The sequence below is a fragment of the Pipistrellus kuhlii genome, unplaced genomic scaffold (assembly GCF_014108245.1).
Source record: "Pipistrellus kuhlii isolate mPipKuh1 unplaced genomic scaffold, mPipKuh1.p scaffold_m20_p_13, whole genome shotgun sequence".
NCBI classification, from domain to species: domain Eukaryota; kingdom Metazoa; phylum Chordata; class Mammalia; order Chiroptera; family Vespertilionidae; genus Pipistrellus; species Pipistrellus kuhlii.
The window spans coordinates 6,336,533-6,362,424 of NW_023425438.1; the positions used below are offsets into that span (position 1 = coordinate 6,336,533).

Consider the following 25,892-nt stretch of genomic DNA (forward strand, 5'->3'; position numbering starts at 1 on the left):
CAGCACTGAGGTGGGAGATGGGAAAGCCCGGAGAGGCCGGAGGAGCTGGGCAGGCGTGGAGGTGAGCTGCGGTGAGCTCCAGGGGGGGCTTTCAGGGGAGGAATCGCCCAGCGCCCTGGCCACACCAACCCACTGGGCACCTCCTTCTCTCCTCCTCCCCCATCCGGGTCTTCACGCTGGCTCTTCCAGCTCTTCGGTTCTGAAGGGGGCTCGCTCTTGCCCCCTCCCCCCTCAAAGGTTTTTCTTTTTGTTTAATCAAGGTAGCATTGACTAACAACAGTATGAGTTTCAGGTGTGCTGCGTTCCAGTTCGCTATGCGCACACTCCGTTGGAAACTCATCTCGTTTCCTTTTTGCAAAGAATCCATGCAGGTTCCAGAAGGCCTCGGTCTGCAAACCTCTGGGCCTGAGGCTGGTTTTGTTTCAGATCAAACCCTGCTTTTCTGCTTAGCTTCTGTCCTGGGATGGAAATGGAGGGAGGGGCGATCAGATATGGGGTCCCCTGAGGACACCCCTTGCTTCCTTTCCTGCTCGTCCCTGGCAGGGCGCCCCCTCCCAGTCATCTTTGGGGGGAGAGGGGGATAAGAGCTTTGCTTCCATCCGGGGAGGTTTTCATCCACATTCTGAAATGCGCCGCGTCCCCCCAACGAGGTGCCGCATTCAGATTCCGAGGGCGAAGGCAGCTCCCGGTGCACCGTATGCAAGGCTCCCGCCTCCTGAAAGGTCACAGTCCTTCCGTCCGTGCCTCCTTTCATTTATTTCCTGCTCTTATTGATTTCCTCGGGCACATAAGAAAACACAGTAGGCAAAGCCTGCTGCTTCCATTGAAATAAAATATTCTGCAGTCAAACCACACACCATAAAGAAATAATTGCAGTCTGTATATATTGCTAATGGACATCTCTCAGCAATTCCCTGTCTCATAAGCTTTAAACACAGACATTAGTATAAATATGCAGAAATCCCCATTCGGGCAAATCACTCTGCATTTCTGAACAGAAGGAAGATTAACCATGTGGTGATATCTCGGAAGGACTCAGCAGAGCAGGAAAACTTCACTGGCGCTCCCGGGGAGGGAGTGGGAGAGTCCCCGAGGCCTGCAGGACAGAGCTGCAGGCCTGGCTAACATCTCCTTTCCACCCCGGCTCCCCTGGTGCTGAGAGCCGGGCCTGGGGGGAGGGACTGGCCCCACCTGACTTGCATCAGCCTCCCTGAGCTGCTTGGCCACCTGAGGGTCCTGCTTCTGGAGCCTCCCAGGCCCCCAGGCCCCCAGGCCCTGGCGGGCAGGAAAGCAAGAGGTTACAGGTGCGTTTTCCTGTAACCTCGGGGATCTCAGACCTCGGAGGGAAAAGGCCCGGGAGGAGCCCTGAGGACCTGCATCAGCATCAGAACCAGGACTTATAGGCCCCCATCTCTGGCCCTCCCTCCCCTGCCCCGCTCACTCCCACTCTCCCCACCGAGGCCGGCACAGGGGCGAGGTCTCTTCCTCCTCAGGCCCAGCAGCCTGAGCTTCTAGGGTCCCTGAGGAAGGCCCCTCCCTTTCAGAACACACCCCTGAGCCTTAGGCACCAGAGTGGGGAGATGTCCCTGTCAGATGTCACAGGGTGCTGCGTCTGGGGGGAGGAGGGGGCGGTCAGGGTCTGGCCTCCACCGGTTGCTGATTGGACTGGAGGCAGCAGAGTCTGGGAGAGCGGCCTGACTCTGGGGCTCCCCACAAAAGGCCCCTGTGTGTGCACCTGGCACCAGCCACCGTGTCCCTCTGCGGACAGAGGCGAGGGCTCGGCGTTCCCCGGGCTGAGCCCCGGGGGGGGGGGGGGGGGAGCAGGGGAGGCAGGGCTGCCTGCCTTGCAGGGCACTGGGAGGTGAACTGTTAGCTCCTCGGGCATCTCTCCGTGGAGCCTGGACCAAGGCCTTCTGGTTGTTTACTGTGTGTTCCCTGCCTTCCCACAGCGGACCTGAGTGTGGGGGGAGAGGGACTCAGCGTTTACCTTCTGAGGCAGAGGGAGGGCCTGGGCCTCTCAGAGCGGCAGCCGCAGCCTCCGGCCTTGCTTAGACAGGGCAGGCGGGGGCCAGGCTTTCTGAGCCCCCAGCTTTGGAGCCAGAAACAGCGGGATGAGATCTCTCCTCCGCTCACCCCAGCCCTGCGCAGGCGTCGCTCACCCATCTCAGCCGCGAGCATCTTGCCGGGCTATTTTCCCTTGTCTCCCCCACTCCATCGAGAACGGTTTTAGAACACCCCCGCCTCGGCCGATTTAGTAACTACATGCTCCCCTTTCCTCAAGACCCGCGCCTGCACCTGCCAGGAAACTGTCACAGTAACTCAGGAAACCTGGTGACGGGCAGGTGGAGGGCGCCGCCTGGAGTTGTGCAGGATGCACGGCCTGTAAGTCACTCATGGAGGGTGTTCCCTTCCAGCCATTCCTCTAAGCGTGTTATGAGTATTTCCGCATTGGATGCTCACATCCAGCCTCTGAGTGGTTCCTGTTACCCTCTCTTTGATGGGTGAGGACGCCTGGGCACAGGAACCTGAGGTCGCCTTCCCAGCAGGGGTACCCCCCTCCGGGTCCCCAGCCACTCTCCCCAGGCCCCCTGCAGCTGCCAAACTGAAGCCAGAGGGCCTTCCTGAGGGATGATTTAAAACAGCGTGTATGTGCCCGTCGGAGGCTTCTGGGAAGGACAGAGAATCCCAGGAACAGGGAGCATTCCATCCCAACGGGAGCTGGGGGTCAGGCAACCCCCAGGAACCCAGCTTCTCCCCAAGGGACAGGGGGCAGGTAGCCTTGGGGTCTGAATGAGAGCTGGGGTGGATCAGGGCGTCCAGCCAGCCTGTGTCCTGGTTGGGCAGCAGGAGAGGAGCACAGGCCTGAATCCACACACCCAGGAGGCCCGCCTGGCAAGGCTCCCCCTGCATCCCAGCCCCAAGCAGAGGCCCCTGCGCCCGCATGTGCTGCCCCCTCTGCAGTCTGGTGCTCTGCGGGCTGGTGCTCTGCCCTGGCAGGTTGGCCTTGTCTCAGAGCCCCCCTGGCATTGGGGCAGAGGGAGCAGGAACAGGGGGCATCACCCCCCTCCCAGAACGAGGTAATTTATCTGGAAGGACGAGGCCTGACCCACCTCAGAGGTGTGATCCTCCCGCCCCACGGACCCGTGTCCTGGGAAGGATCTCCAAAAAACGGCAGCAACCCCCCAGCAGGCAGAGAGGTGATGAGTCATGAGGACAGAGGCTCCAAAAAGTGAGCTCTGGGACCAGTTGCAGCCAGATGCACGCGCTGGCCGCCTCTCTGCGGGACTGCGCTGCTGCCCAGGCCTCATGAGCCGGCTAACCCTCGCCTGCCCTCAAGAAGGAGCAGACAGAGGTCACCCAATGTCCTCTAGAATCCAAGCTCCCCGGAGGCAGGGCTCTGGGTCTGTCTAGTGCATTGCTGTGCCCCCAATGCCTGGAACATGGTTGGTGCTCACTACATATTTGCTAAATATGTGAGTGAATGAATGAATGAATGAGTGACTACCACCGGACGTGACCAATTCTGCCCATAGCACTGAAGTGTGAGCCCCACGGCGCTGTGGGCACAGAGTGGGGATGGCAGGAATCGGGGGGGGGGGGGGGGGGGGGGTAGGACAGCCTGAGCAAGCGCATGGAGGTGGCTCTAGAGCTAGGGAGCTAGGGCATCTTCAGGCAAGTCATCCTGAAGGGAGCTGTCCTCTTTCAGGCATTGGTTTCTCGGATGTTGTTTAATTTACTCCAGTGTCTTGCTCTTTGTCACTGTTTCTCTTGTTCGGACACTTTCGTGGAGTTTAATGGTATTGTCTTTGGATTGAGATCACTCGCTCTCTGATGAATTTTTGCCTGCCCAGGACCACATCCTGCCCCCGGGCAGTGAGCTGTCTCTCTCTCCTGAGGGGCTGCTGGGAGCTGGGGGGGGGGGGGGGTTCGGCCCATGGCAGTTTCTTGGGGTGCCCGGGGTCGTGCAGCTTCTGGTGTGCGGCCCTCAAGTTCACCAGCCCCACCTGGGTCCCACACCCTCCCAGCAGGTCCATCCTGCCTCCCTCCTTCCTGAAGGCCTCAGCTCCCTACTCCAGCTCAAGTCCAGAACCCAGGCCCCCAGCTGCTCCATGCCCAGCCAGCCTCAGGCTTCTCCCAGGGATCTCACCCAGCAGGCCTTACCAGCCAGCTCTACCCAGCCAGACCCCTGCCATCTCCCATCCTTCTCTATCGTGACCCGCTTCCTGGACCCTGAGCTTCCTAAGTGACCTGTAAATCGTCTGAGGCCCCTGGGCCTGCACAGCCTGAGCAGAGCGGCTAGGACAAGCAGGAAGCAGCGGGACACCGCGGTTTACAACTAGAAAACAGGGTTTTGAATTAAACAGAGCTTGATTTAAATCTCGCTCCTACCACCCGTGGCTGGGGACGTTACTCTCTCCGAGCCTCATTTTCTGCACCTGTAAAATGGGACCATCAGTCATAAAATTGCCTTGAGGATAAAGGAGATAATCAGTGGATCTCAGGGAGGAAGGCAGGAAGCGTGCATTCCGGGGGCTTTTCAAAGTGCAGGGGCTTCCTCCACCTCTAAGTACCCACCTCCCCCGGATCCCCCTCCCCAGTCAGGGGCAGTGGGGGAGAGACTGCTGGGCGTGTGGCTGGTCTGCAGTCTGAACGATGGCCGAGGGCGGCAGAGCTCATTCCAGTGCCCCTTGGCCCAGCAGGTGGCACGGGGTACGCAACCTAGGCAAGCAGCCTTCGGGCTTCCGTTCCTACTGGTCCTCGTCTCAAAGCCCAGCCCGAGACCCCATCCTGCTGCTGGTCCCTCTGGCTGGGCGCAGGCGCCTGCGCAGGGATAGGCCCCGCCCCTGAGAGGGGAGGCCCCGCCCCTGGAGAGGGGAGGCCCCGCCCCCGGAGACGGGAGGCCCCGCCCCTGGAGACGGGAGGCCCCGCCTCTGGAGAGGGGAGGCCCCGTCCCCAGTGACGTGAGCCCGCCCCCGGATAGGGGAAGCCCCGCCCCTGGAGAGGGAGGCCCCGCCCCCAGTGACGTGACTCACCCCGGGAGACGGGAGGCCCCGCCCATGAGAGGGGGAGCCCCGCCCCCAGTGACGTTGGCCCCGCCCCCGGGCGACGCACGAGCCTCGGGAGAGGGAGGGAGGGGCCGCGGGAGGTCGCGGGGCGCGGCGGCGGGGCGCGTCTGCCGGCGCTGGTTTGCATGTGCGCAGGCTGGGTATTTATAACTGCTCTCCAGCCGGTTCCCAAGTCATTGATGTCTTAAAGTGACTTTAATCGGAGCCTTCTTTTCCTTCCAATGGGCTTTTGATTTCCGGAGTGATATTATACATGGCTGTGAGCTATTGACGGAGCGGTCGCCGCCGTGCTCCCAATGTGCTGATGCCGAAAATCTGCGGTATAAATAAACTTCCTCTGGTAGAGTCATTATAAAAGCACAAGCAGCAGAAATTTATGGAAAGAACAGATTAAATGCTTAGGCCTAAATTCTTCCGTGTGCCGCCTGCCTTTAAACTGCTGCGTCTGGAATTTGGGCGCTGCTGATTCAGGTGGAAAGAATCAAACGGACACATCGCTTGTCGGTGCACTTTCACTGTGATCTATTATTGTGCGGCCGGAGGAGAGAGCTCGGAAACGCTGCCGTTGATAACCCTGGTGAAAACTCGCGGCGTGTACATTATGTTGTTTCTCCGCGGAGGGGTCGGGGGGCCTGGGGCTCCCGGCGCAGCGAGGAAATATAACATCAATAAGGTGCTTAGGCATTGTAATGCGGGACATTTTTATGCCCGCGATAAAACATCCCGCCTACAACCGTGTTTATGAAAGCAACAGATAGGAGGATCCATAATGCCACTTAATAGAATTAATCACCTCCCGTCGGGCCCGCGTAAAGGGCTTTTTATGGCGCGGGGAACAGCTCTGGCCATCATTAATACCCTGCACGCTGGCAGGTGCCAGTCACAGCTCGCTTGGGGCAAGAGAGGGTCCTCAGAATTTAGTGCGGCTGTCCCAGCTCGCCAGGTCTTCTAAATCAGGGATCTAGCCTCTGCGTGGAGGTCTGGCTGGGCTTTTAGGATCTAAATTTTAAGTTCTGGGCCCCAGATATAAATCCTGAGTTTGGGCTGGTCTCTACGCTGGTTCTGGGACCGAGTGACCCGTCCTGGCTCCCTGGTCTCACAGGACATCCCCAGAGCGGGGAGAAGGGGGCGGGGGTTTCCTCACTGTCTCAGCTTGGCCAGTCCAGTGGACCAAGGACATGAACTCCCTGTGCCCTCGCTTCACCGCTCACCTAGTTTCCAACAAGGGAGGGAAGCCCTGGAAATGCCATGGACGCCGGCCTGAGGGTCAGCATGCGGGCAAAGGCTGGTCGCTCGAGACAGCAGCCAGCTGGGAAGCAGACCGCAGACTCATTGGTCAGGCCCAGGGCCGGCCTGCCAGTCAGGGAGGCTCTGGGGCTGGTCACTCCCCTTTGCCCTTCTATCCTCCCCCCCACCCTCCAAAAAAGAGATGCCTTTCTCCCCTCTGTACCTTATCACACAGCCTCTGAGTGACTGGAGCCCCAGGGAACCTCCCAACAGCCCAGAAGAGCGAGGAGGTGAAGGGCCAACCTGCAATAATTAACGAATAAAATTGCCCTTTAGAAGCTTGATTCAAGCCAGCAAGAGTGAAGCAGGGGCAGGGAACTGGCGCTCTCCGGGTGGCACTTCTGCTGAGCTGGAGCCCACGGGGACTCTGGCAGAGAATCCTCCCAGTCTGGAAGCTCTGCCCCTTTTGAAAAGTGGAGGCGGCCAAAATGAGGGGCGGCCCTTGAGGGCAGCGAGGTCACGTTTCGTCTCCCAGCACAACATGGTGAACTTCTCCCCTTGGTCTGGAATCCCAGGGTGCCTCAGGCCCGGACTGATGGGGTGTCACCGGGGGCTCAGATTTCTGTGCCTGATGGAGGGGTCGCTGTCACGGTGTTTGCTGAGACAGGAATCACACCTGAGCTGACTCCCGGCACCCACGGGAGCACCAGGCACTGGGTTTCCACCCCTCCGCCCCCTCCCACCGCCAAGCACCAGTGAGAGCTGTGCTCGGGCAAACTGGCCTCATTGCCGAGGGAGGCCCGTCCCATCATGGCCTGTGCTCTGGGTCCCGGGGAGGGGACTCTGTCCGCAGCCGCCCTCCCAGAGGTGAGCTCCCTGTTGGGCACAGACCGTGCCCCCCGCCCCACGCTGTGCACGAAGCCACTGGCAGCTGCGGAGGGCCAGAGGCCCGGGTGTAGAGGCGGAAACACTCGCCTCCCATCAGCCAGCGGCCTGAGAAGGAAGGCTGTCCGGGGAGGCTGAGCTCGGGCCCCCAAGGGCCAGGCCGGTTCTCAGGCTGAGCTTGGAGTCACATCCCAGTCCCCTTGGGGGACTCCCACCAACCCAGGCAGCTCCTGGGGGAGGACGTCCCGGCGATCACTCAGCTGCAGGAAGGGAGCGGTGATGTTTCAGCTCCTCTCACTCCTCAGGGAGCCGGGCCAGGAGTCCGTGTGCTTCTTTTTTGTTAATCCTCACCCAAGGATATGTTCCCATTTGTTTTCAGAGAGTAGAAGGGGGGAAAGAGAGAGAGAGAGAGAGAGAGAGAGAGAGAGAGAGAGAGAGAGAGAGAGAGAGAGAGACATCGATGTGTGAGAGAAACATTGATTAGCTGCCTCCCACAGGTACCCAGACCAGGGCCAGGGATCGAACCTGCAACCCAGGTACGTGCCCTCCTCTAGAATCAAACCTGCAAACCCTTTGAGGCAGTAAAGCAAGGGCGTCCTGACAGTCCCTCGGCCGTAACCGTCCCACAGGCCCGGGGAGAAGGACTTGCAAACCAGCGCTGAAGCTGAGGTGAGCCCCCGTGCAGGGAGCATGCTCGGTGGGGCCGGCTCTCACTGACTGGGGAAGTCTCCTTCTCCCATCCAGCGCCTCCCAAGGGGGCTTGTCAGCACCCGGAGCTGCAGGATTTGGTCAGGCACCCAGCACCCGGGGTAGCCTGTCTGAGTGGGGGTGAGCACCCAGCCACGGGCCAGCCCACACAGCCTGGCGCCGAGGGAAAGGCGGTCTGACTTGGCCATCGGACCTGTGTCTTCCAGCAGCTCTCCGGGCCCTGGCAGCTGCCCACAGCCCTGCTGGCCTCGGAGCGCCCACCGACAGCTGTTCCTGCCCCCTCTGGCCTGTGGCCTTGGGTGGGAAGGGGATTGGGGACACCACGCCAGGCTCGGTGAGCAGTTTCAGGGCTGGGGGGTAGGGGGGGACTCCCGCGGTGGATGTGCTAATAGAGCTGTCTGTTCTGAGAGGCAGCGATACCACCTGTCATTAACCCGGGCACCCTGCCCAGGGTTCTCACCGAGAAATCACAGGCAGCTGCTTGCAGGCGGGTGAGTGATTTGCAAGGACCACAAGAATATTTGCATAAACATATGTACAGAAAGTGTGTATTTATTTGCATTCATTTGCATAAATTGCTGGCACCTTAAGCTGTCGTCCCTTCATTTAACTTTGTTTTTCTCAGTAAATGTCTTTGAGCGTGGAGCACAGGTCCGGACACTTTGGGACTAAAACAACAGCAGCACGGAGGCATTAAAATTTCCTGGGGGGCTTCTGGAAGTCCGGGTGCATCGGTGTCGCCCCCGTACCATGGAATCAGAAGCTCTGGGGTGGGGCCCAGACGGCAGCAGTGCTTGGTTTGGTTTGGTTTGGTTTGGTTTGGTTTTGGAAGCTTCCAGAGGAGTCTGAAGCATAAGCCGAGGCTGCACATTGATACTGTAGGGCAGGCCTAGGTCAGATCACACCGTCCCTTGGCCTGCATGTGGAGATGGGGCACCTCGCTCGCTGCCCTCGTATGTACGGGACACTCAGAACAAGTCTAATGAGGCATGTGGCGTGCAGGGCCGAACCATACACCGCGGGCTCTCAGTCACAGGTCCCCGTGCCCCTTCACCAGCATCCCTGGCTGCTCCTTCTGGCCCTGCCTCCCAGGTCCCCCTGAACTTCACCGAGGCTGCCAGTCATCGGCCCCAAGGAGTACTGAGCGCTCCAGGGTGGGGCCCGGGTTCTGTTCTGGCTGAGACACAGGTCCTTCCTCCTCCAGATGACTTCCAAGTTGATGAGTCCACCCATGTCCAGAGGCCTGTGGGACACGGGGTGCTCCAGAGCCAGCCTGCCCGGGCCTGCCCACCGCCCTCCGCTCCTCTCGCAGGCTGGGAGGGAGCCGAGCGCTCGGGCCCGCAGGCCTTTCCCTACCCCGGCGGGTGCTGCCCAGGAGGAGAAGGCTGGAGGTCCGGGAACGTTACCTGCCACCTGCTCGGGGCCAGAAGCCGTGCCCGGCCCTGAGGTGCAGAGACCGGTCAGAACCAGGCTCAGCTTCTGAGAGCCTTTCTGAGCAGTGACCACGTCCAGTACTTCCCGCTCCCCAGGCCCACCCCAGAGATGGGCAGCTCCTGGCTGCCCCCTGCACAGCTGATCACACTCACTGGTGCCGCGCAGGGCAGGTGGCTCCAGTTTGCTAACAGGGCCCAGGCTCCCGGGACATGGGCCTGCAGGGGTGGGGAAAGGGGAGGAGTGTTGCTTTAAGGACCTACAGAGGGAGCTCAGGGGGCCCAGTCCCTTCCTTTCGGGATCCTCCTTTGCTGGGACACCTGGGGTCATGCCTGGGGTCTTGGGGAGGCCCATGGCTTGGTTTGCAGACGCTCCGAAGCCCCAGGCCAGCTGTGCTGGGAGAGCCTTCTCCCCGGCCCTCCGCAGAGGGGGTGGGGCTGTCCTCTGGGGGTGGGCTGCAGCTACCCAGCCAGGCCCCCCATCCATTGAGGTCCCCTCGCCCCCACCCACCAGAGACAATATTCACCCCAGAGAGAGGCCTCCTGGGCCCGCAGTCGTTCTGTAGGAGCTCCGGGAGGCTGGTGCTGGCTTCCTCTCCCAGAAGGACGCTGGCACCAAACGGGCACCGTCCTTCACCTCCGAGGCAGGGCCGGGCGCAAGGCCCAGCCCACGGCGGCAGAGACGGCTCCTGGGCCAGGCCCAGCAGTGCCTCCCCCGTCTCGGCCCCGCTGGAGGCTGTGGCTGGAGCTGAGCATGCCTGTCCGTCAGAGTCTGTGCGGGCGCAGGGGACAGCAGCCCAGTGGGCCAGGCCCTCCCACGTGGCCAGGGCACAGTGTCTCCACACCGAGTCCCGGAGGAGCTCTGTGATTCCTTATCCTCTTTGGTCAAAGCCATTCCCTCCATCGGCAGCACCCTCCTTCTCCCCTGGTGCTTGGCGCTGGGGCCCTGCCCTGGAGCAAGCCACAGGCCCAGGGCCCGGCAGGTGGGACTAGAGAGGGGGTGAGGCAGGGGGAGTGGAACAGCCTGTGGTGCAAAGCGCAGCCTGGGTGCTGCCCCCCACGCTCACCCCACCCCCCTCCGTTCCCTTCGGAGTAATTGTCCGCCAGGGAGTGTCTAATCGCACATCAGGCCCAGAGAGCGGGAGCGGGCGGAGAGCGGGAGCTGGCACTCCGACCGTAGGGCGACTGTGCAGGCCCGGAGTGGGTGTCCACGCAGAGGCTGGAGCCGCCCCACGGGCCCGCGCTCCCTCAGCCTCTGGGCACCGTGGCAGGTGGCCGCAGGGTCCACCTGAGCAGAGGGACCCCACAACCCCGGGCTGCAGCCTGGATGCAGGCCTGGCCCTGGCCCTGCCCGTGCACCCCGGCTCCTCTCGGGTAATTACTTCCATTGAGAGTTTGTGAAAACAGTGCCCCGGCTTTATTACAGAGCCTAATGGGTTCGGCTTCCCCAGAAAAACAGGCTGTCAGGCTGAGTAAGCGCGGGGAAGTGGCTGGGCGGAGAGAGGTATCATGACAGGTCCCCGGGCCCCAGACCATCTGTTACTACTGGGATCCCAGCACCGAGGGCCACCCGGAACCCTCCTGTGGGTACCAGAGGCTGTAGGTGGCATATCTGTCCCCCCAGAGCTCACAGTCTAACCCGGGACAGGACTCAGCCAGCCAAGACCCCACATGGAGCAGGAAGCTGGGAGGGATTGGCGGGGAGAGGCCTGCGCCGGGAGACAGGAGGCGGAGGCAGAGGGGGATGGGAGGGAAGGTGTCAGGAGAGCCCACCTGTGACCCTCGGGGGCGCCCTGGGGCGGGGGTGGGGTGCCTCCTCCACGGGCTGCTGCAGGCCGAGGACCCGGCTGGCCAGCGTGGGGCGGGCAGCTGGCAGGACATGGTGGCGGGCGGGTGAGGGTGTAGCTCCTCCCTGGTGCTGTGGTTCCTTCCTGGGCGGGGTGCCTAAGCCCCGGCTGCTGCAGTAACGCGGACCTTTCCCTCTGACCTCGCAGGTGGCTCCTCTTTCTTTTTTTCCTCGTCAGGATTTTCTAATCTTCCTAGGATAAGCATGACAATTACTTGCTTAATGAAGGGCCACTTGCAATACGAACATCTAAAACTGTGCTCAGGCTTTCGGGAAGGGCAGGAGGTAATGTGTTGTCCTGGTCCTGACCCAGGCCGGGCCTGGCAGGAGGGGTGGGCACAGACAGGAACTCAGAGCAAACAGCCAGGGAAAAACACCCCCATCCAAGAGACTGTAGAGGGTACAAATGAAACAGAGAGGGTACCTACACCCCCCCCCGACACAAACACACACACACACACACACACACACACACACACACACGCAGGCACTCAGGATGGCTCCTCCCCTCACCCCATCCTCCGGCTGGCTGTGCGTCTCTCCTGCGAAGGGATTTGCAGTGCTCTGAGCTGCCGTTAGCGCGGCATCTGGGATTTCCATCTCACTTCCCTCTCTACCTGGGTAACTGAGCTGATTGTACGCCCAGCTCCGGTTCACTAATTCTTACAAATCCTCTGAAGCTATTGATTTATTGCTCGGCTATGCCGCCCTCTCCTCTGCAGCCCCTCCCCTCCCCGCTCAGCCGGAGCCTTACGCCGTGCACACGCCTGACGTGGCCGGCTGACGGCGTGCCCCGAGGCTCAGAGAAGGGGCACGGAACGGTTGGACAGCAGAGAGCGGCGCAGGAGAAGGGGGGAGTATGGGGTGGGGGGTGAGGGGAGAAACATGAGAGAGACGAGTTGGTTCCGAGCGGCCTCTTTGCGTGTCAGAGACAGGCCTGACCCTCCCTCTCTCCTGTAAAACATACCGGTGGCCCCCAGTCTCCTGTGGGATGGAAACCTCAGGCGGGTGCGATTCTCTCTTTCTCTGTGGCTTCTCCTCTCCCGGTTGCTCACTCCCACACCACGCATACAGTAGTACACAGGCATCATACATGCTCACACGCAGCGGACATTCATACCCACACACTTACACACTTACACATGCCAACATACACACACCTCCAGCCCTCTGGTGAGCTCCTATTTATCTTCTGGGTGTTCCCTAAACCGCCCCCCCCCCCAGGAGCCTCCCTGAGCCCCACTGAGCAGTGCCCACCGTGCCCCCTACACGCCTCTGCCCAGTGCCTGCCCAGCACACCTCACCTCACTCGGCGTCACCGCCAGTGTCTCCCCCATCATACAGGAGTTCCCCGGTCCTGCGGCCATCTCCACTCACGTGCCCCCGAACCCCACCCAGGGCCCCGCACACAGCAGACAGAGGCCCGTTGAATGCGTAAGCGAGTGGGCCAGACAGACACACGCTGCCTCCGGTTCCCAGAGCTTGGGGTCTCAGAGTGTGCCTCTGAGAGGGGATCCACCCCTCAGCTCCTCAGCTCCATTCAGCTGTGGGCTCCATGCCTCTCCAGGGCAACCCCTCTAACTTATCCAGAGCCCACCCCGCTTTCTGCCCAGTCACCTGGGCACTGGGAGCTCTCCGAGGTGCTGAACGTGAGTGTGTGTGTGTGTGTGTGTGTGTGTGTGTGTGTGTGTGTGTGTCTCCCTCCCACCACCCAACTCTCTCCTGGCTTCTTGAGTCTAATCCCTCCGGCCAAGAACCACCCACCACCTTCCAAGGGCCCACCCTCCCCCCATGGAAAGAAGCAATATGTGTAAAGGTACTGGAGGCAGGATACAGCTTCATGGAGACTCGGCATTGTGAGAAGGAGGTGGGGGGGAGGAAGAGGAGGAGGAAGGGGAGGAGGAAGGGGAGAAGGAGGGGGGAGAAGGGAGAAGAGAAGGGGAAGAGGAGGAGGGGGAGGAGGAGGGGGGGAGGGAGAGGAGGAGGAGAAAGAGGAGGCGGAGGAGGAGGAGGGGGGAAGGGGAGGGGATGGAGGAGGAGGCTTGGGCCTGTCTGCTCTCTCTGAGTGCTCCCAGCCGCTGGGTCCCCGCTGAGCAGCCGCTGCAGGAGGCTGTGTTTGTGCAGAGCCACCATTTGTCCCCGGTGTCTGCAGGCGGAGAGCTCCGCTGCTGCCGATGAATTATCCCCCGCGCGCGCGTGACACGGCCCTCGCTGGGCTCTCTCAGTATATCTCACCGCCGCTCTGAGTTTATAATTTCTTCCAGTCTTTTATCACATGTGTGTCATAAGCACCCATGGAATCGGGAGCATTCATCACCTGGCCGGGCCCTGGCTTGAGCTCTGGGAAAAAATCATGTGGCCACACCACCGTTCTCGGGGCTCTGATTTAATGGACTTCTCCGCCACGAAGCTGCTGGAATTCGTTGCCTTTTAATATTTGACATCGCTTCCTCTTTATTACCGCCTCCGACAGCCCTTCCAGCCCGGCTGCAAAGAACCCATTAGTCTCTGACAAATCACTTGTGTCGTTTGGTGAAAAAATATGCACAAGTTTGGCTGCACCTTCGTCTGTGCAGTTTGTGGCCTCGCCTGCCTCTGAACAGAGCTTCCAGCCTAGACCCGGGCCCCCGCCCCGACCCCCACCAACACCCCCTTTCCCTCTGATGCCATGAGCTGCTGGGTCCAAGGAGCTTGTTTACCCTCCCCACTTACCACAGGGCTTTGGACGGGGTGAGCAGAGCTGTCCGGAACTGGTGTGAAGAATTAGCCAAAAGCAGATGAGTAGATAAACAAAACATGATACATACATGCAATGGGATAATACTCAGCTTTGAAAAGGATGGAGCTTTTGATGCATGCTACAACATGGGCGAGCCTTGAGGACACTGTGCTCCATGAAATAAGCCAGTTCCAAGAAGACAGATATTGTACGACCCCACATAGGTGACAAGGCGCCTAGAGTGGTTGAATTCATAGACACAGAGAGCAGAATGGTGGCTGCCAGCGACTGGGGTGAGAGGGGGACGGGGGGCAGGGGAGGGTTGATAGGTACAGAGTTTCAGTTTTGCAAGATAAAAATACTTCTGAAAATCGTTTGCACAACAGTGGACATGTATGCAACACTACTGAACTACATGTACACACAAAAATGGCCACGATGGAAAACTGTGTCGCAATTTAAAAATAATAATAAAAATGAATAAATAATAATAATTAGCTGCACACAGGACCAGTGCTGGAGCCCAGTTATCCCTGCTCGCCCTGCAGCTGGCTCTGGTGCTTAGCTGACAGCTCCAAGACTTAGTGGCTTAAAGCAACCGCCACGAATTTAGGTGAGGATCTGGTCTGCTGTTTGGGTTGGGCTCTGCTGGTGCTTGGCAGTGGGGAGGGCTGGCTCAGCTCTGCTCCAGGAGGTCTCTCTGCGCCCAGCAGACCAGCCCAGACCTGTTTAGAGGGTGGTGGTGGCCGGGGTCCTAAGGGGACGAGCCAAAGCGAGCAAAGTCCTTTGAGGCCATGGCTCACACCCACGCACCTTGTCTATGGTCCGAAACCAGTCACGGAGCCCGTCAATACTCATAGGGTGGGGAGATGGACCCAGCCCTTGCTGGGGGAGGCTGCAAAGAATGTTTGCAATCTGTCACATACAGTGTGTGTGTGTGTGTGTGTGCGCGCGCATGTATAATCAGACCCTGTGCTACATGTTGAAGATAAAAAAATATATATAAAGAAAAGCCCTAACTGGTTTGGCTCAGTGGATAGAGCGTTGGCCTGTGAACTCAAGGGTCCCAGGTTCAATTCCAATCAAGGGCATGTACCTTGGTTGTGGGCACATCCCCAGTAGGATATGTGCAGGAGGCAGTTGATCAATGTTTCTCTCTCATTGATGTTTCTAACTCTCTATCCCTCTCTCTTCCTCTCTGTAAAAAATCAATAAAATATATATATATATATATATATATATATATATATATATATATATATATATATAGAAAATGCCATGCTATGTAGGAGGCATGTAAATAGATCATTGCAGCACATAGGATGCTCTAACGGCGAGCACAGGGTTCTGGGGAGCCTGCCCAGGAGGGTGGAGGACCAGGCCGTAAGGGGTGTTGAAGAACACGTGCTGATTGGCCATAGAAGACAGGAGGCAGACAGACATGGGCAGAGGGGCAGGGCGATAAGTGAAGGCCTGGAGGGGCCCTGCCTGGGGAGGCTTCAGGGGGAGAGAAGGGCCGCCCTGGAGTGGAGGACAGGGGGGGGGGGGGGGGGGGGGGGGTGTGAAGCAGCGGCTGATGGCTAGATTGCTGTGTGGAGCACATCCCATCCCACAGTGGGGGCAGCAGATTCTACAGCTGCTGGGTGCTGGGTGCTGAGTGCTGGATGCTGGCGGAGTGCACTCCGATGCCCCAGCTCTGGCCAGGCTCCACCCAGGCCTGCAGACCACCCCCCCCCCCCGGGCACAGCGGCTGGGAGGCATCCCAGGAGCCCACAGTCCCCCAAGCCCCCAGGCATTACGGGGTTGTCCTCTGTGGAGACAGGGTGTGGGGAGGAGGGCAGCTGTGCCCAGAGCTGGCGCTGGCTCCCTCCTATAGATCCCAGGTCGCGGTGCCCCAGAACACCGGCTCCCCGCCGGGCACTGGGCCGGTGGCCATGAGCACAGACCTGCTGATCGGTGCTGGGAATGCGTGTGGGGCCTGCTGGGAGGAGGAATCCCCTGGTGAGCACTTCCCCAAATGGAGACATTCTTCCGAAGCTGAGTAGTCCGGCTATCCAGTCCAGGCTCCTGCATCCTGGGAGCAGACGGCGCCTGCCGCCACCATGACCTGGATCGCTGAGCACCTTTCCGGATGCCCCCGGAATTCCCCAGGAGGAGCACGGCTGCTGGGGCTGGGACCTGGGTTTGGGAGCAAAATCTTCCCCAAGCAATCAGCGTGCCCCGGGCCCAGCGGGAGCGGCGGGCTGATTGCGGCTGAGTGTTCCCGGCTCTCTGAGCAGGGCTGGCACGGCGGGCAGGTGTGGTGTGAACACCGGGGGCATCAGAGCTGGTCCCCTCGGTGCTGGAGGGAACGGAGGCCCCGAACGCAGGAGCAGCGTGCCCGGGGTCACACCGCCAATTAGTGGCGACCGTGGGATGGGAACAGCGTCCGGGTCGGTGGCATTCCAGCCCGGAGCTCCTCCCCTGACGCTGCTCCACTCAGGCGGAGGCGGCACCACCCCCCTGGCTCAGGGTTTGGGAGGGAATTCAGCTGGTGGCGCTTTTGGAAGCCGATGTGTGAGCGTAGCCATCCAGCCTTCACCGGGCCTGGCCTGCCGCCGCCCGGAGCTGTCTCTCTGCGCCCAGGCTGTGTGCTCACACCGCAGGTGCCCACAGCCCTGCCTCCAGCCCGGGCACCCTCCAACCCCCTGCCCCACAGGCCCTAACCCTGACCCCCAAACCACACTCAGCACCCCCTCCCTTCCAGCCCTCTCCATCCCCGAGGGCCACAGCATCCGCAGCCTCGGTGCTCAGCTTGCTCTGTCCTCCTGTGACCTGTTATTCAGGCCTCTGTCAGTTCTCACTGGGATTACGGCGCCATCGCCACCACCCACAATCACCATGAGCCTGCCAGGTGTTCCTTAGGCCTCTCTGCGTGCCAGCAGCTGACAAGGGTGTTGATTCGCTTTCCCGAAGTCACATGGCCGATGGGAGGCAGAGTTCAGGTCCTCCAGGCCTGACCGTGAGGCCGTCCCTCCCTGTCGTGCCTCCTACATGGCTGCCAGAGTGACGTGTCTGAAGCCCAGGTCCAGCCCTGTCACTCCCTGCACGGGTCCCCGCGGCGCCCTGGTGCCCAGAGGTAAAACTTGAGTCCCCTCGAAAGGCTCTTGTGATCTGGCCCTGCCTGCCCACCTGTCGCATCCCCAGCCCTCCCCGGGCCTCCGTTCCCCTGTATCTGCACCCCAGCCCCTCCCTGCCCTCCACTTGCCCTGCTGCTGGTCTGAGCACACCTGGGAGCAGCCTTCCAGAGGCCTCAGCAGCGCCCCCTGCAGGTGGCCCGCTGCGACGCCAGCCTGGCCGGATGTGGAGATGGGGGGGGGAGGGGGTGACTTGCCATTGTCCCACACCTCGGTCCCCCCGCGTGGGGGTGCTCACCGTCTGCCGTGGTCTTGGGCAGCCAGAGGCCAGGAAGAGCCTGCTGACCGCAAGCCCCAGGCCCCTGAGTATCTGATCCTCACCAGGTTCTGGGAATAGAGTGGAGCCTGCACCCCCATTTCACAGATGGAGAACCAGAGGCTCGGGGCACGTGGGGGCTCCTCCAGGGGCATTCCGGTGTCAGAGGCAGCGCTGGGCTCAGCGGGCGTCTTGGCAGCAGCCAACGCCGCCCGTGTGGGCCGATGAGTAGCCAGCCTGGAGGTGTGGGCTGTGGGAGCAGCTTAGCGGACAGGGCTCCGTCTCGCAGACCACCTTCTCCCACGCACCTGCCAAAGGACATAACCTGCCTGGCGACAGTCCACGTCATTCTGGACCCAGCACCGGGGCCTCCGCTGTCCAGCTGCCCGCAATGCCAGGGCAGGCTCTGTCCAGGGTTCCTGGGCCAGGGCGAGGCTTGTGGGAACACCCGTCACCCCAAGGCCCTAACCTTTGCAAACAAAAGCGTTTCTAGAAAGTGAGCAGGGTGGGGGCCAGCCTCTCCTCCTTCCCCGCTCTCAGCCTGGAGCTGGGTCTGGGAGAAGCTCTGACCGCCCCAGGTTCGGAGCCCGGCCCCAGGGCCCAGACACTCTGCAAAGGTAGGTGTGCACCTGGGTGGGTCCCCACACACACACACACCCTCCTGTGCCGAAGCCCCAGGCGAGGGTGGGAGCCCTGAAGGGCCCCAGAGGGGGGAGCAGGGCCAGACAGTCTCAGTCCCTGGCTTGCTCCCCCACAACCCCCCTCCACCCTCCCCTTCATGCTCACCCCTCCCCTTCCCAAGAAGCTCTCCCAGCCACGGCCGAGGGTCTAACAGGGAGACGCTGTTTTTGCAGGTTCTGTGGTTTCTGTTCCTTTGAGCCATCCCAGCCCATCCTCCATCGCAATGCCACGCTTTGCTTGGCATCAAGCCCGTCGGCATCATTGGCCTTTGGAGGCCTTGTTGCATAGGAACACGCAGCTCCTCACTGTCTGTGATACCGTACCCTGTATGTCCCAGTGTCACGGCGGGTCTCTCCTCCCCGGACTCTCAGTCTCTGGGTTTGGTTTATTTATTTATTTATTTATTTTATTTTATTTTTTGTATTTGTTTTTTTGTTTGGTTTTATTTGCTTTTGAAAGCTGTGGTCCCCGGGTCCTGGGGCCCCTCCGGCTGCCGCTTGTCTATGCATTGTGTCTGTGACTCCTGACTGTCCGTGTTTGAGCCAGTCTTGCCAAGAAAACAGTATCGAGTATTTTTTCCTATTTCTCTACGTCTTGGGGGGGGAAATATATATATATAATTTTTCTTTTAATTTAAACTTTAAAAAAAAAAAAACTCTTAATGGGAACCTGGCCCTGTCTGTCTTCTCTGTTCTGCAGAAATGTTGAAGGAATTGAACCAGCAGCGCAGAGCGAAAGCCTTTACAGACCTGAAAATTGTTGTTGAAGGCAGAGAGTTTGAAGTCCACCAAAATGTTCTAGCTTCCTGCAGCTTGTATTTCAAGGACCTGATTCAAAGGTTTGCCTTCCTTCCAGCTGTGGTCGGGTCTGTTCCTTTGTAGGACGCTTTTGTGTCGCTTTTCTCCTCCCCTCTCTTGCAGGTTCCTGAAGTGTGACTCCCTGTCACAGAGCCAGTAGCCATCTCTCCTCCCCTCCCCCTTCCCAGCGCCCCCTCTCACACACAGCCTCAGAGCAGCCACTGCCCTCAGCCCGTGCCCCCCATCCCCACCCCCACCCCCACCCCCTACGCAGCTGTGCTGGTCACCAGGGGCCTCCGCCAGCGGTAGACCACACCCCTGCCCAACCCGAGGAGGAGCTGGCGTTCTCAGTGGCTCACAAGCCCTTCCTGAGATTAGGAGGACTGTAGACCCCACGCGAAGGGACCGCTGCACACTGCCCCCCCTCGGCCAGCACGGGGACTGGTGTCGATGGTGAACTTAATGCCAGAAAAGCACCTCGGCCAGCCCCACCCCCGCTGAGGAGCACGAGGCACCCAATGGGGCAGTTTCTCTGCTTGTAGCCAAGGCCTCGCTGGCACTGCATGTCCTCATCCTTGTACACGGAGCCTAACCGGGGCGTTGTCTGCGCAGCCCAGACCAGGCGTGTCCTACAGACGGTCTCTCTCAGCGTTTGCTCCCTCCCCGTCTGCCCTCTGCCCGAATGAGTCTCCATGGCGCATGAGCATCTTTTTCTTTCTCCATTATGTTGACTTTTTTTTTTTTTTTTTTTTTTTAATTTGTCTGCTTCATACCCTCGCCAAGCAGTCAGGGGCCACCTCCCAGCTCCTCAGGGAGGGAGAGCCGCGGGGGGCCAGCCCCGGGTCACACTCCTCTCTCTCACCCCTCAGCAGATTAATGCCGCTGCTCCTCTTGCCTTGCAGCCTCCCGGGGCAGGCGGACGCACGCCGAGGCCGCCGGGCCTGCGCTCAGAGGGGGAGGACAGGACCTCTGCTGGCTTCCCAACGCTGAGTTCGGACTTTCCCACTAACCCCCGAGTGACTGTGTTTTGTTTCAGGACGGCACCCTGGCTGGCATCTCCTTCCCAACCCGTTGTGTCCTTTCACTTAGAGCTGAGCTGCAAAGCCCCGGCCGGCCGGCCGGCCGCGCGGGCCCCGCCGTGCAGGAGGGAGGGCCAGGCTCTGGGTGACGTCCCGTCTCGGGGGCAGCTCGGGTCTCCCGCCCCCGGGGCCTGGGTCCGCTCTGTGTGAGCACAGGGGTCAGGGGCATCAACAGTGGCCTCTCCAGGCCAAGGCAGGTCTTTGCGCTTCTAACTGTTGGCAAGTTCTGGAACGAGCAGGCATGGCTCCTGGCCTCACACGGAACCCCAGACAAGACCAGGGTCCGGCGGGGAGAAGCTGGAGAGCAGCTGAGTGGCAGGCAGAGCAGGTGACGCAGACAAGGTCCAGAGGCTCCCAGCCTGGAGCTCATTCTAAGGGGATTGGGGGACGATGGTCGGGGGGGGGGGGGGGAGATCTGATGTGGGTTTTGAACCAAGAATGGGATTGGCCAGGCAGACAGTGGGACCGCCCCGCCGGGAGAGCAGCAAGCGTGAGGTCCAGGCAGCAGGTGACTCCCTGCAGCTACGATGCTGAGTTCGAGGTGAGGATGAAGGAGGGGATGAGGCCTGTGCAGGGGCGAGGGTGAGCAGGGCGGGAGCCAGATCACAGGGCTGTGTCTCGGGCCTGGGGGTGTCACGGTCAGGTTTGTGTTTGTGAAGCTGATGCTCAGACCACGAGACGGAGGGCGGGTCTCAGAGCAGCCTGTCCCCACCAGCGGCCAGCTCCCCTTCCGCTCAGCGGCCCGGAGCCCCTCTCCTCCGGCCCAGGCCCAGGCCCCAGGCTGACCTCCACTGCGTCCACATGCTCTTTCTCCACGTGGCCACACCTCTGGGGAAGCTGCCGCAGCTCCTTTCCCTCGGCCTCCCCTTATGCAGTTCCCTAATCGCCTTCTTCCCCAGAGGAGGCAAGGCCAGCCCACAGGAGGCTGGTAGAGGTGCCGCGTGTCATCCTGGGAAATCCTCCCCCTGACCCGAGAAGCAGGTGCCATGAGTATCCCCGTTTTACAGGTGAGGAAACGGAGGCCCAGAGACGTTGTGGAGCCGGTAGATCTGGGATTCAAATAGAGGTCTGACTCCAAAGCTCAGGCGAATCCAGAGAAGCACAGAGTGTCGTGTTTATTTGTGAGGAAGGACAGTGAGACCTTAGGGCTGGCACTGTGGAGAGGCGTGCAAGAAAAAGGGATGCAGAGCGTGTGCAGAAGCGTGTGTGTGTGTGTGTGTGTGTGTGAGTGTGTATGTGTGAGAGAGAGAGAGTGTGTGTGTGTGAGTGTGCAGATGTGTGTGTGTGTGTGTGTGTGTGTGTGAGTGTGCTCGCACACCCATTAGAAACCCTTGTAAGTGGCCACAGGATCTTCCCGAGGTGGACACCCCCACCTGGAACAGGCACCTAAGTCACAGGCAGTCCCTCCCGCCCTGCGAGGGGACTGAGTCCTCGGAAGTGAGGCCACCAGGAAGCTCAGAGCCTGTGCCGAGCCTGCTGGCCTCACCCACACCCCTCTGTGGCCCCATGCGAGTTCCCGTGGCAATCCGGTGACAGCCCTGCAGGCAAGGGAGCCGTGGCTGTGTCTTAGCAGAATGTGAAGGCCAGTGCTGCGTAACAAGCACGCCCGCCTGTATCCAGGCCAGAGGGCAGACCCAGAGGATTCCGTGGAGGAGCACCCGGGCTTGGGGAAGGAAGGAAGGAGGAGGATTTGAGCAGAATAGACCTAATGGGGTGCTGGGGTTACCGTCAGAGCCATTACCCAAGCAGGCCCTGGAGGAGCGGCTCCCTCACCAGCTCCTTGGCTACAAGGAGGCTCAGTGCCCGCTGCCTTCACTGGCCAGACAGGCTGCAGGCCCGTCAGAGAGGACAGGGGACCGTTCCTCTTTGGAGACAGCAGAGGTGCCCTCCCCCTGCCAGCACTTCCCAGCATGCTCCCCGGGTCCAGAAGGAGGAAACGCCCAGCCTCAGGGAAGAGATGCCTCCTCCTCACACCAACAGGACAGAGAGCTGGCCCGCTACTCCCAAGCCACAGAGCAGTGACACACTGAACTCTCTAGTCTCTGTTTCCGTGGAGTGAAAATGGATGGACAGGCTCCGGGCTTCTCGTCCGTCTCCCTCCCCAAGGGAAGCTGACAGGACCTGAGGGGCACAGAACCTGGACGTAGGGGCACCTGCTAGACCTCCAGCACCATAGTCAGCTCTCCTCCCCTCCCCGGTACAGGGGAGGCATCTTGGGTGGCAGTCTGCCTCTTTCCTGGTGGAATACACAGGTGTGTCTGGAAAGCCAGATAACAGAAGGAGAGACTTACACATCCCAGATGCTGGCAGAACGAGGTGAGCCGGGCCATCCCCACGTCACTGGGGGTGGGCCCGGGCCTGGGCGAGCTGCCCCAGTCCTCAGGACCCAAGGATCCCTCTGTGGGTGAGTGGAATGCCCAGGTCGGCATCGGGTCCCAGGGGCCTCCAGCCACTCCCTGAAGATCCTTTGCCCAGCAGCCTCCTCCTCCCCAAGGGTGCCCCCACCGGGTGCCGGAAGGGGCAGAGCCACAGCTTAGACCAGAGAGACAGTGGTGCTGTCCATGGTGGACATCCGTGTGCCTCCATGCAGTCCCTGTGCTCCCCAGCCAAGCAGGCACCGCCTGTCCCCACCCTCTCCCTGGCTCAGACTCTAGGCCAGACCAGCATCTCCCGACAAGTGAAGCCTGCTGGTCCCATTACACCCCTCGCTCACCTGCGGCCACAGGCTCCACTGACCTTCCATCTGCTCAACACCCCTCCGCACAGGGGGTCTTAGGGTGCTCAGGACCACATGTCACATGCATTTCAGTGTGTGCATGTGCGTGTACAAACGTGTGTGTGTGTGTGTGTGTGTGTGTGTGTGTACACACGCTTATGCATTCTGAAGTTGCACCTCAGTAGGTCACGGAGCTGGAGCTCCTTTGCTGAGGTCTCGTAGGCAGGAGGGGTGGCCAGAGGAGGAGACAGAGGCTGGGGCCTTGGGAGAAGGTGAGCAGACCTGCTGTGGCCTGGTCAGCCTGGCCCTGGCTGCGGCCCAGGGTGACCTCCACAAGCACCGAGAGCGTGAGGAGGACGGGCCGGACTGGCGCGTGCAGGACGGGAGGCAGAGGCAGCAGAGACAGAGAGTGAGAGGTTGACCAGACGGCCTGGTTTCGCGTGATCACTTAATGAGCTGTGTGTAGACTTAGCACAGTCTCCCGCTCCCCCCACCACCCCCGGCCTGGACATCCATCCGACAGCAGAGGGCTAGGGGGCTGTCCACACCGTCCACCTGGGGGCTTGGGAAGGGGCTCTGCTCAGACTCTGTGTGGCGTGCCTTCCCCTCTCAGCTGCTGGGCTGCAGGCCCCTGAGGGTGAGCCATTGTGTGGGGAGAGGAGCCCTAGACACTTGCTCAGGCTGCAGGCAGCAGCTGCCCCTGCCCGGACTCCTCTGTGCTTTCTTGGCCCTGGGAGGCCAGTGCGGAGGCCAGTTCTCTTCCAGGCGCTGCGGGTAGAACAGCCTCATGGGAAGGGTGTCCCCGCACGACTCTAGCACCCAGCTCAGCCTCTTGTTCTGCAGAAGAGGAGCCTGAGGGCCAGGGAGGGGACGGCTGCGCCCGGGAGGGACAGCCCCATGGCGCCCAGATCCCCGAGCTCCCTGCCAACAGGAGGCGGCCTCCCGGGGCGAGCCTGCTCCGTGCCCTCCTGCCAGCCACAGGGCACCCAAGGAGCCAGGCAGGAGACTCTGGGCCCCCGGCCGCCTCAGGAGGGGGCGGTGGCAGAGAGGTCATTTTCTAGGACCGCAGCTGAGCCCAGCCCCGCAGACCTGGGCTCGGTGAGACGGGGGGGCTGGCCAGGCGGGCTGAGACAGGTGCCACGCCGACCGCCTGGGAGACACCTGCCTCCTGACGGCGCTGCTCCGGGCGTCTCTCTTCCTGTCCCGCTGTGACTTCTGCTTCATCTTATCTGCTTCCTTCCAGGTCCGCCTCGAGGGGCGCGCGCGGCTGCCAGGCCTCAGGAGCCGCTCTTTGCCACAGTCGTGTCTTCCTGTAGACACCAGATATAAACCTATTTATATATTTGTGTCCCTCCCCTGCTCCCTTACCCCCCTCCCCCCCAGTTCACAAGCCCGATGCATCACCCCTCTACACGCAAGGCCACTCTGACCTCTGACCCCGTGTTCATGTGGCAGGAGGGCCCCCCCCCGCCCCGGGGCCAGGTCCCAGGTCATGGCTGCTGGCTGTCTGTGGCGGAAGTCCCTGGTTGTTTCCCCCCTCCCCCCCTCCCTGTCCCAGCTCTAACCATCCTGTCCGTCTGTCTCGTCTCGTCCTCGGTTCCAAAGCAATGTCGTGCAGGGCTTCCTCCTCGTGCCTAAAAGGAAACAATATGCTTTTGGAAGGAGGTGGGGTTGGAGCGAGTGTCCGGGGCAGCGTGGGGCCCTCGGTCTCTCTCGGGGTGCTGAGGGACGGCCCCGGACGGGCTGTGAGCGCAGCCCAGGGGAACCTCGGTCTCCGGAGGGAAAGGCGGACGGGGCCAGGCCCGGGGCCCGCGGGCCGCATGGCGGCGACTCCGGGGCCGGCGGTGGCGGGGCCGAACCGTATTGTTTCCCTTTGAGGCCAGTCCCGGTCCTCGTCCCCATCCTCCGCTCATGCTTTTTGATTTGCATCCTTTTTTTGCATGGACATGCCGAGTAGTGGTACGCAGGGCTTTCTGTTCCTTTCTGGGCGTCTCTGGTCAGACTCTTCTCTTCCAGATTCCCGCGCGAGGTCGTTAGGTTCAGGCGTGTCCTTGGCGTGTCCCCGAGAGCGCAGGGCGTGACCGAGGCGTGCAGGGAGGCCCAGGCCTGTGCGGAGCGGCCGCGGCCAGGCCGGCGGGTAAGGACGCCTGGTCTCTGTGCCTAGGTCGGTGCAAGACGGCGGCCAGGGCGGCCGGGAGAAGCTGGAGCTCGTCCTGTCCAACCTGCAGGCGGACGTCCTGGAGCTGCTGCTGGAGTTCGTGTACACGGGCTCCCTGGTCATCGACGCGGCCAACGCCAAGACGCTGCTGGAGGCGGCCAGCAAGTTCCAGTTCCACACCTTCTGCAGGGTCTGCGTGTCCTTCCTGGGTGAGCCGGGAGCGCCGTCCCCCGGGGAAGCGGGGATGATGGGAGAGGACTGTGTGTGCACCCCCTGTAGGTGCAGCCGGCGTTCCCAGAGCGGTTTTTAAGATGATAATTTGGGTATCGGTGTGCAAAGGCCTTTGCTCACCGGCACGGACCCAGGGGGCCTCTGCATCGCTCCCCCAGGCCCGGGCAGCTCTGTGAGGACAAATGGGGCCCTGGGAGCCTGGGCCCGGGCCTCCCAGCCCTGTCCTCTAAACACGGACCGAGGAGCCACACACTTCATGTCCCTCTGCCGCGGGTCACACCTGCACCATCCGTACCGGTGGCCGCGCAGGCCTATGTGGACTGTCTCTTGGACACGCAGACCGGCCATCCGGGCTGCGGATCTGAGTGTCGGGGACCCCCAGCCGGAGAACACACTTATTCTACGGCTTGGAGCTGCCCGGCTTCGGGGAGAGGGTCACCAGAATCGGAACCTGAGCGTGGAGTGCAGCCAGAGAACTAGGGGCTGAGCCTAGGGACAGGAGACCACGGGGGTTGGGGAGGGAGGTCAGCAGGGAGGGGAATAGCGCAATCTAGAAGGGCCAGGAGCCACAGAGTTGGGCTCCCAAAAGTGTGGGTGTCCTGGGACCCAGACACTTGGAGGCTGGAATAACCATTCGTGGGATGTCAGGGGAGTGACCAGGCTGAGCTGGGCCTGCAGGTCGGTGGGGTGGACTGAGGCCTGTGGGCGATGGTGGGTGGGCATGGACGGCGTGCTACTGCTCCCATGACTCTGAAATAGGGGTGTGTGACCCCAGGCGTGCCCTTCACACTCATGGAAGGCACCACAGGCTCCAGTGCGAGCCCCACCCCTGCCCCGGGGCCCACAGGCGGTGAGGAAGCTCCATACCTCACCGTCTTCTGCTGGGACCCCCAGGAGCAGAGGGAGGCCCTGGGACA

General features: G+C 61.1%; 1 protein-coding gene across 1 annotated transcript in view; it reads left to right on the forward strand.

The window, feature by feature from the left end:
• KLHL29 (kelch like family member 29) overlaps positions 1 to 25,892 on the forward strand; it is a 237,014-nt gene that overhangs the window by 200,772 nt on the left and 10,350 nt on the right. Inside the window, exons 6-7 of the mRNA XM_036434704.2 lie at positions 18,694 to 18,832; positions 24,751 to 24,953. Of these exons, the coding sequence (XP_036290597.1) occupies positions 18,694 to 18,832; positions 24,751 to 24,953 (342 nt within the window). The remainder of the gene's footprint in view (positions 1 to 18,693; positions 18,833 to 24,750; positions 24,954 to 25,892) is intronic.